Consider the following 9443-nt stretch of genomic DNA (forward strand, 5'->3'; position numbering starts at 1 on the left):
GCAGCCCTGGCCCAGAGTCAGGGATCAGATCCTGCCAGTCTCTTCCAGCCCTGGCTGCTCAGAGTTTGGGCCTTGGAGCCTCAGGTGGCCCAAGGCAGCTGCTGCTGGTCCCTCTGTGTGCCCGAGTTCAGCAGTGCTGCTCCATCAGTCTGTGCCCAGCAACGGGGAAAAGCCTCAGCCCTGCAGGGCCAGGAGCTGCCGGGCTCTGCCTGAGCAGCTCAGCCAGCAGGAAGGGAGCTGCTCCACACACGAACCAGGAGCAAAGGACATTCTTTTTGTAGGACATGTTTTCTATTGAAAGGAAAAAAAGGAAAAAGTAATCAAAAACTGTATAAAATGTGAAAGATAAAAAAAAAACCCCAAGTGTGCAGTGAAAAATCATCTCTAACTTTGAATTAAGAGGCAACTGATCTTTTGAAAGAGAACTCAGTTATTTACTTTGTAAATGTGCTGATGGCATGGATCCATCTTACTGACCTCAGCAGTCTTTTTAAAAAGTTTTTGAGGATTGTTTCCAATATTGTTATTTTAAATTGTGGTCGAGGCAAGAGGAAATTGCTTTGTGCCCTTCCAGCTCCAAGCAGGACTGGGAGTGGAAACTCTGTCAAAGCCCAAATCCTTTACAAGACGACCTTCCTTCTCAGCCTGGGAATGAGCGGAACATTCCCATTGAAACTTTCAGGGATTTCTTAGAGTCACAAAGTCGCACTGACAGCTTTTTGCTCTGGTGTGGAAGTGCAGAAGGGCAATTCTCCATCCACCAGCTCCAGATTGCACTGCCTCAGGAGCACGGCCCACTCGCCAGCTTTGGCCCACTCGTGGCACTGCTAGAGGAGGAAGAAAGTGCAATTGCACAATCCCAGCCAATCAAGAAGGAAGAATGGGACAGACAAAACACCCTGTACAGATCCAGGCGCTCAGCTGGGACTGTGGAGAGTTTGGGTCCTTGCCAGTTGGATGTGTGTCCCCAGCTGCAATCTCTGGGCCTGCAGCACAGTCTCACTCACCTGCCAAAGCAGAAAGCTCAGGCACTGTGCTCACAACGGGCTCGTCTGATGCAAAGCTGTCAGAGCAATGTGAGGGCAGAGCCAGCCCAGCTGGGCCCAGGGCTGAGCCCAGCAGAGCCCTGGCAGAGCCCAGAGCAGCCTCAGCACCCGCAGAGCCTGGCTGCAAGGGGAGAAAGCAGAAAGTGCCCGTCAGCTGAGGGCTCCTGTGCCCTTGTGCCAAGGCCTGCGGTGCCCAGGACATGTTGGCCGTGCCCAGAGCTGTGCCCAGAGCTGCCCATCCCTGCTGCCTTTGGCAGCAGAGCAGGAGGGCAGGACACATGCCCAGCCTGCAGCCAGCCACGGCACATCCAGCCCTCAGCAGCTGCCCAGAGTCAAAAAGCAGCTGGGCAACTGACTGAAGAATTCATTGCGTCTGCCCCAGCAAAGGGGGAACCTTTGGTGCCCAGCTGTGCCATGCCCAGATCTGGGAGCAACCCCATGCCTGTAGACTCACCTGCAAATTGGACCTGGAGCCTGGCTTTGAAGAAGGTGCCAGAATCCAAGTCCATCATCTTCAGCTGGCCAGGCCAAAGAAGAGATTATCATCCTTGAGGTTGTCCTTGGTGTCTCCAGCACCAGCCCCATTTGGAACAGCTTCTCCAGGGGCTCCTTCTCCTTCCCTGGGGTCAGACCAGGCTGTCAGGGCTCTGCCTAGGGCCCCAGCCATCCATGAACCATACAAACAAAACCAGGGGATGGTGGCCACCAGTGCTTGTCACACCGGGTCTCCAGCTCAGCTCCAGCCCAAGCGCTGCATGTTGCCTTCTGCTGACCCCTGCTCAGAGCTACAGGCAGGACAAAACCAGCCTGGTTTGCTTTGCCACTGATTGCCAAGAGATGTGTGGAGCTGGTACCTGCTAGGTCCCTGGATCCAACTGTGCACGTGGATTTCTTCAGTCTTCTAGGGCAGGGAAACACCCTTCACCCAAGGATGACAGAAAAGCTCTTCTAAGGATGGCCTGTCCGAGGGTTGCATGGACAAACACCTCTTAATAACATCTTGGCACTCTGGGGAGAGAAACCAGAAATCACCAGTCAGTTGGAGAAGTTGCCCTCCTGTTCCCATGCCCAGGTCATGCTGGGTGTGACCAGAGCTGGGCCTAAACTTCCCCATGGATGCTCTGTTTGGAGGACAGCAGGAGAGCAGGACATGTGCCTGCTCAGCAGCTGCCAGAGTGGTTTGCCCATGAGCCCGCTGCTGTCTCCCAGCACTGGTATTCCCCCCGTGCCCAGAGATGAGGATCCACCTTGAGAGAGCCATCGTGGGAACAAGATTCGCCCCCGGATGATCTCCTGGCCCCTCCTGAATGGGTGCTTCCCCATGACCAGGTGGCACAGCAGGAGGCCCAGGGACCAGATCGTGGCTGCCTCGCCGTGGTAGCATTGGTGCTGGATCCACTCTGGTGTGCTATAGGACAGGGTTCCTGTGGAACACAGACACAGCTCAGCAGGGGGATGCTGCTGCTCCCAGAGCCCGGCCCCAGCATCCCTGGGCATGTGGGGGCTGCCCCAGAGGCACACGGGGTGAGCGCTGCCCTCTCGCCAGCACTTGGGACTTGTGCACAAACTCGCGGCTGGAAAAGAAGCCACTGGACTGAAAGAGGGCAGCACAATCCCTGGGAAAGCCCAACCATGACACAAAGGAAAAACCCACCCAGTAGTCGAGAAAACCCACTCTCCTCCCCACCTGCATGGCCCCCAAAAATGTTAATAAGCCAAGGCGAACAAGGAGAGCGGAGCAGTCCAGCCCTTCCTTGCCTGCACACCAAACCATCCGGGGAATGGGGTCAGACCCCCCTCTCTGCTGCCCCCATGGGGGTTTGTGTTGGGCTGGCTGCCCCAGCTCCAGCCCCAGCCCAGGGCACAGTGGGTGCTGAAGGCTGTCAGCAGGGCTGGGAGCTGGCCGCCCTCACACCCCACCCAAATCAACTCGGCTCCAGCATCAATCCCATCCCGGCTGCAATAGGGGGAAGCCCCAGTGCTGCACCCAGGCTGGGCCACGAGATGCCCAGGAGCACCCCCTGCGAGGCCTCACCTGCAAACTGGGTGTAGGCTGTGTCTTGGAGGAAGGCGCCACAGCCAAAGTCAATCAGTTTCAGCTGCCCGCTGGCCAGGTCGACCAGGACATTCTTGGGCTTAATGTCCCGGTGCAGGACCCCGCAGCTGGTGCAGTGCCGCACGGCCTCCAGCACCTGGCAGAACAGCCCCCGCGCCTCCTCCTCCGGCAGGAACCCCCGCTCCGCCAGGAAACCCGAGAGCTCCTGGCACCGCTCCGGATGCTCCAGCACCAGCAGGAAGCTGTCGGGGAGCTCAAGCCACTCCAGGAGCTGAATGACACCGCCACAGCCACAGGACACCTTGGCCAGCAGCACGATCTCCAGGGGTGCGCTGGTGCCGTCGGGCTGCGGGAGGAGCACGACGCCGTCAGTGGGGCCGAGGCCGTGCCGGGGCTCTGGGAGCCCTCAGCCAGGCCGGGATGCTCTGCATGCCCCGCTCAACCCACGCCCGCTCTCCCCGCAGGGCTCACGGCGTCTCCCACCCTGCCGGGCCCCGGCTCCTCGCCGCCCGGCACGGCCCGGCTGCTGCCGCTGGCTCCGCTCACTCACCAGCTCGCCCCAGTGCCGGATGCGATCCCTCGGCACGCGTTTGATGGCCACCTGCGAGCGAGGGAGAGCAGCGGGGTGAGCTCGCCGCCCGTCCCGCCGCGCCCCGACCTTCTCCTCCTCCTCCCTCCTCCTCCGCCCCCTCCGCCTGCGCCCGTCGCCGGCCCCGCCGCTCACCGGGACGCCGTCCGAGAGCCGCGTGGCTGCGAAGACGCTGCCGAAGCCGCCGCGTCCCAGCAGCGATCCCAGCCGGTACCGCTCCTGCAGGGCCTCCTGCGCCGTCCCTGCGGGCGGGACGCGGCTGTCAGCGCTCGGCCCGGGACCAGCAACGGCCCCCGAGCGCCCCTCACCCGCCCCGGGCCCGGCATCCCCACCCGCCCCGGGCCCCGACAGCTCGGGGACGGAGGCCGCGCTGCCGAGCGGCGGAGCTCGGGCCGGGGAAGCCGCAGCGGAAGCGGCGGGAGTGGCCGCGCCGCAGGTGTGCTCCGCGGGCCCCGGGAGAAGCCGGGGCCGGGGCCGGGACTGGAGCCTGTGTCGGGTCCGGGGCCGGGCTCGGGCCAGGCGGAGCCGAAGGGCGGCGATGCCGCCCCCGCACCAGGCACTGATGCCTGCCCGGCAGCGCCACCGCCAGTACGGCCAGAGCCGGGCGGAGGCGAGACCGCGGCGGGACGGCCGGGGCCGGGCACGGGGCAGCCCCGCCCGGGGCCGGGGGCGGGCCGGGGGCATGGCCCTGCCCTGCAGGGGAGAGGGAGGCGGGGAGAGGAGAGGGACGCCGGGCAAGGGACCCCGAGAGAAGGGTGCCCGACAGCGGGAAAGGGAGAGAAAGAGAAATAATAGGACAAAGAGAAAGAGAAAGAAAAATAGGGGAAAGCGTGTTTTAAATTATCTGTTTTGCTGCTCTCGCCGCTGCTGCTGCTGCTGCTGCCGCTGCCGCCGCTGCAACTGAAGCACCGGGACCGTTCGTCCCCGTGTCCGTTCCCCGCTCGCCCCACGAGCCCCACGTTCGAGCCCCGCGCGCCCCGAGGACAGCCCCTCCGTCTGCCCAAACACGGGAACTTTGCAGCGCTGAGCGCAGGTGCAGAGCCCTGACTCCTGCGCACTGGCACAGCGATCCCCTCGCTTGCTGCTGGGCATTGTCCTTGCTGAGGGTCAAACACTGTCGGGCCACCTTCCCTTGGGGTAGGATTCCTACCTGACCCCAGCACTGCACTTACATCTCCAGTGTTGCTTTCCCGTAAAAACAGGGGAAGGAAAACTGTGTGTGGCTCATGGTATTTTAGAGTGTCTAAAAATCACTAAGTCATCGATCCTAGAGGCGAGGTGCATCTGGAATTACTGGACGCAACATAGAAAAGGGGAGCATAGAAAAAAATAGAGGAAAACACCTTGGATTGTTTCTTTTATTTTACATCTGGAAAGCTGTTTCAGTTTTCCAGGAGTCTTCTCCTGTATGCTCTTCCCAAGAATCTCTCATGGAGAACAAGGTCAAGCTTCTGTCACAAGATTTGCCACCAGGAAATTACGCCACTGGTGAAATTTTCATTGTGACTGTTTGTGCTGGCTTAGGGTAAATTTGGGGAGGAAACCTCCTAAAGGGGTCTGTCTAGAAAGCAAGTTGAAGTGGCCCTTACCCCTACTAGTTCAGGAAAAGACTTCCCTGGAGAAAAGTGAAAAAAAAAACCATTTTTTTTTAACGAGTAAAGTATTCACAAGCATGAAAAATGAATAATATTAAATAAAACCTTGGACAGTGCTGAAGAGTTGGCCAATTCAGAAAGTCCTTTTTGTGGGTTGTAGTTGGCTCACTCAGTCTCTTCTAAGTCCCTCTGGTTCTGGAATGCAGCATTCCAGAGCTCGGGGGGCCACAGGTGTGAGCTGCAGGTGTTTGTCTGGGTTTTCAGTCCAGAGCAGGTTTAAACAGTTCCAAGAAAAAGGAAAGTCACAGTCCGAGGAACTTCTCTTCCTGAGGTGGCTAAAATCAAATTGCTGGACCTTGGCTGTGAAGGCATCGGGAAATTTCCAAATCTGGGCACTGGCGGTCCCAGCAAACACCAGATCATGGTGGCGCTGGAGCCAGAACCTGAAGATTTCCAAACTTTGGCTTTCTGTGCAAGCAAATCACTGGGCTTGGGCTGTGCCAGCACCAGGGAGTTTTCAGATCTGGCCACTGGCACTGCCAGCAAACACCTGATCTGGGTGGTGTCTTTGCCAGTGACAGAAATCTGCCAGATTTGGGCTCTGCTGGCATCGGGAAATTTCCAAATCTGGGTTCTGGTGCAGCAAACACAAGATGTGGGCAGTGCCAGACCCAGTAGCAGAAAGGTGAAAGGTTTTGGATTTCTGTGCCAGCAAATTGCTGCACTTGGGCTGTGTCAGAATAGGGAAATTTCCAGATCTGGGCACTGGCAGTGCCAGCAAACACCAGTGAAACCTTCTGGTCCTCGTCTGCACTGTTGACCAGTGGTTTCCCTGAGAACCAGCTCTGGCAACTTTACAGACAGAGACTGCTTTCATGTCGTTGTCTGGAAACAGAACTTTACTGAAGGCAAACACGACAAACAGGACGGCGTACACAGTACAGAGAGAGAAGCAGAAAAAGGCCTGGGTCCAGGGTCTAGCAGGAATATTTATACATTTATTTATGGGGAGGGGTTAAGGTGGGATCTGAGGGAAGGATCCAAGAGGAAGGAAGGATTAAGAATATTACAGTTTTTGCAGTATAAAGTAACCAATGGAAGCAAAGAGAACTGAGAACTTTCTAGTAACAATTGCATAACTGAACAAGAGGATTATGGGCGGGAGCTCCTGCTGACCCCAGCTAAAGAGGGTTTTCCCACGGCCTTAAGCTGAGGTCTCCCTCTTCTTTTAAACCAACCCCAACACACCAGATCTGGGCAGTGCCGGGTTTTGGCTTTCTTTGCCAGACAATTGCTGCATTTGGGTTATGCCAGCACCAGGAAATTGCCAGATCTGGGCACTGGCGGTGCCAGCTAACCGCACATCTGGGTGGTGCCGGTGCTATCACCAGAAAATTGCAAGGTTTTGTCTTTCTGTGCCAGCAAACTGCTGGACTTGGGCCGTGCTGCCACTGGGAAACTGCTGGATATGAGCACTGGCAGTGCCAGCAAACACCAGATCTGGGTGGGGCCAGCACCAGGTATTTGCAAGGTCTTGGCTTTCTTTGCCAGAAAATTACTAGACTCAGGCTGTGCCGGCACCAGGAAACTCCTGCATCTGGGAACTGGTGGTGGCAGCAAACACCGGATCTTGGCATTGCCAATGACGGTTGCAGGGAATTGCCAGATTTTGGCTTTCTTTGCCAGAAAATCGCTGGACTTGGCTCTGCCAGAACAGAGAAATATCCAGATCTGAGCACTGGCAGTGGCAGCAAACACCAGGTCTGGGCACCTGTATTGGCATCAGGAAATTGCCGGATTCTGGCTTTCTGTGCCAGCAAATTGCTGGACTTGGGCTATGCCAGCCCTGGGAAATTTCCGGATCTGGGCACTTGTGCAGCAAACACCAGATCTGGGTGGTGTCTCATAGTGTGTTTTTATACTTTGTAATACTTTGTAATAGTTTTGTTTTTGAATCCCTGTCTTTTTCCCAAATGGTTCATCCCAGATGGTACCCTGTGGGATCTCAGCACCTCAGGATGAAGGTGCAGAGTGACCGAGACCACCCTTGGGGGGCTCGGGAGTCCTGGAATGTTGCCAGAAGTGTCTGGTGGCTGGACTTTGATCCTACACGGGAGATGACACCTGTATGAGGACTGGGAGGATTTCACTGGGGTGAATGGTGAAGGGATAAGTTAATTAAGGTGTAGAACACAGGGTTTAGGATTTCTGTACAGGGGGGTCTAAAGAAGTAAGATGGAGGAATTGGGGCGTGTCCTGTCCTTCTTCTTCTTCTTCTTGGCCTCCATCTTCTGTGGTGATGGTGGCACTTTGGGATTGGTCTTTACTAGAAGTGCACCGGTTAATAAGAGTAGAAGGTATTGGGGAAAAATTATAAATATTGTACACGTAACTTCAGGTATAAAGATAAGTGACCGCCCCAGAGGCTGGGGAGTGTGCCCATGGCTGACTTGCTGTGCAGACCTCTGTCGGGCTGAAAGAAAATCTTTTAGATAAACAATTAATAAACACCAAGACCGAAACAAGATCAGAAGTCTCTCCTCGTCCTTTGAAGCGCAGGCTGTCCAAGGCCACTCTGGGCCTTTCCAGGTCTTTGAAACAGCCGAGAAACCGAGCAAGTGGCATCCCTGAGCTATCTCCGGACATAAACCGGACATAAATCAGCCAGCAGGAGAAACAGAAAACCGACAAGCATAAATCAACATAAATCAAGAATAAATCAACCTAAAACAGCTGGGAAGAGACACATGAAAATCTACAGTACCCCCCTCCCTTTACCTGTGTAATCCCTTTCTCTTGCTGAGATCATCCCCAAATCCCCAGCCTGGCTCTCTGTCAATCACTCAGCATCCCATCCCCTCCATCTAGAAGCTTTGGTCCAGGATGTCGAGTGATTAGCAAGAGGCCAGGGGTGAGCCCCCCAAGCCTTGCCCCAAATGCTGTCCTAAATGTCTGTCCCCCAGTACCCATCCCTTAGGGTCACTTATTGTTTAGTAAAATGTTATCTACTTTTGGTTTCCACCTCCCTTTAAATGTAACCTTGGCAAATCTCCCGGGGCTCTCAGCAGGAGCTGCCTGAGGTGTAGGGGCTCCTTTGGGACTCCTAGAATAAAACCTGGGATTAACCCCTGCTAAGAGTCGGGCCTTAATCTTGTACCCATGTCTCTGGTGTCTCTCCTGCTGCAAAGATGACCACGTGCCCTCCATACCCTCAGGGCTTGGGAGAGTGTCTCCCCGCTGTCGGCCGTGTCGGGGTTCCCCCCGGTGTCTGCCAACTCGGGACTGGCTGAGGGTTCCTGAGAGGCTCCCAGAGGGACAGAGACACTGCCCATATAGGTAAACTGAATGGCCCTGGGATTTTGGAGGTAATTACAAATTGGCCTGAAGGTGAAAATTTTGGTGTCACAGATGAAGAACAAGACCAGCAACATGGACTGAAGAAGCTCCTCCATATAACCAAGTTTTCCCAGAGGAAACACACTACGGTCTTTTCACTGATGGTTCCTGTCCAATTGTAGGGATGAACCGAAAGTGGAAAGCAGCCATATGGAGCCCCACACGACAGGTTGCACAAGCTACCAAAGGAGAAGGTGGATCAAGTCAATTTGCTGAACTCAAAGCTGTTCAGCTGGCCCTGGACATTGTAGAAAGAGAGAAGTGGCCAAAGCTCTACCTCTACACTGATTCATGGATGGTGGCCAATTCTCTGTGGGGGTGGCTGGAGAGGTGGCTGGAAAGAGGCTAACTGGCAGCATAGAGGAAAACCAATCTGGGCTGCTGATGAGTGGAAAGACAGTGCTTCCAGGATAGGGAGGCTGCCTGTGAAGGTCCACCACATAGATGCTCATGTCCCCAAGAACTGGGCTAATGAGGAACACCAAAACAACGAACAGGTAGATCAGGTAGCAAAAATAGAGGTGTCAAAGACAGACTTAGATTGGCAACATAAGGGAGAGTTTTTCCTAGCTCGATGGGCCCATGATGCCTCAGGTCATCAGGGTGGAGATGCTACCTATAAGTGGGCACGAGACCAAGGGGTGGTTCTAACCATGGACAGTATTTCTCAGGTCATCCATGACTGTGAGACGTGTGCTGCCATCAAGCAGGCCAAGCGATTGAAGCCCCTGTGGTATGGTGGGCGGCGGTCCAAGTACAAG

General features: G+C 55.7%; 1 protein-coding gene across 1 annotated transcript; it reads right to left on the reverse strand.

Annotated features, from left to right (window-relative positions):
• Positions 1–1947: 1947 nt before the first annotated feature.
• On the reverse strand, positions 1948–8618 carry LOC134433376 (serine/threonine-protein kinase pim-1-like). The gene is made up of 6 exons (XM_063182232.1): positions 8496–8618; positions 3827–3988; positions 3653–3703; positions 3082–3448; positions 2294–2470; positions 1948–2054 (listed from the first exon to the last, which is right to left on the reverse strand). The coding sequence occupies exons 1-6, from the start codon at positions 8616–8618 to the stop codon at positions 1948–1950; spliced, it is 987 nt and encodes a 328-aa protein (XP_063038302.1).
• Positions 8619–9443: the final 825 nt, after the last annotated feature.

Source organism: Melospiza melodia, unplaced genomic scaffold, assembly GCF_035770615.1.
Source record: "Melospiza melodia melodia isolate bMelMel2 unplaced genomic scaffold, bMelMel2.pri scaffold_18, whole genome shotgun sequence".
NCBI classification, from domain to species: Eukaryota; Metazoa; Chordata; class Aves; order Passeriformes; family Passerellidae; genus Melospiza; species Melospiza melodia.

What these genes read in the sequence shown, in the direction of transcription:
- LOC134433376 (XM_063182232.1), bottom strand. Translation starts at nt 8,618, where the DNA reads ATGGGCAGTGTCTCTGTCCCTCTGGGAGCCTCTCAGGAACCCTCAGCC. An exon ending in TCCGGCACTGGGGCGAGCTG is followed by an intron (nt 3,449 to 3,652) that starts GTGAGTGAGCGG and finishes CTCCTCCCGCAG; the next exon opens with CCCGACGGCACCAGCGCACC. An exon ending in CCCACGATGGCTCTCTCAAG is followed by an intron (nt 2,055 to 2,293) that starts GTGGATCCTCAT and finishes TTCTCTCCCCAG; the next exon opens with AGTGCCAAGATGTTATTAAG.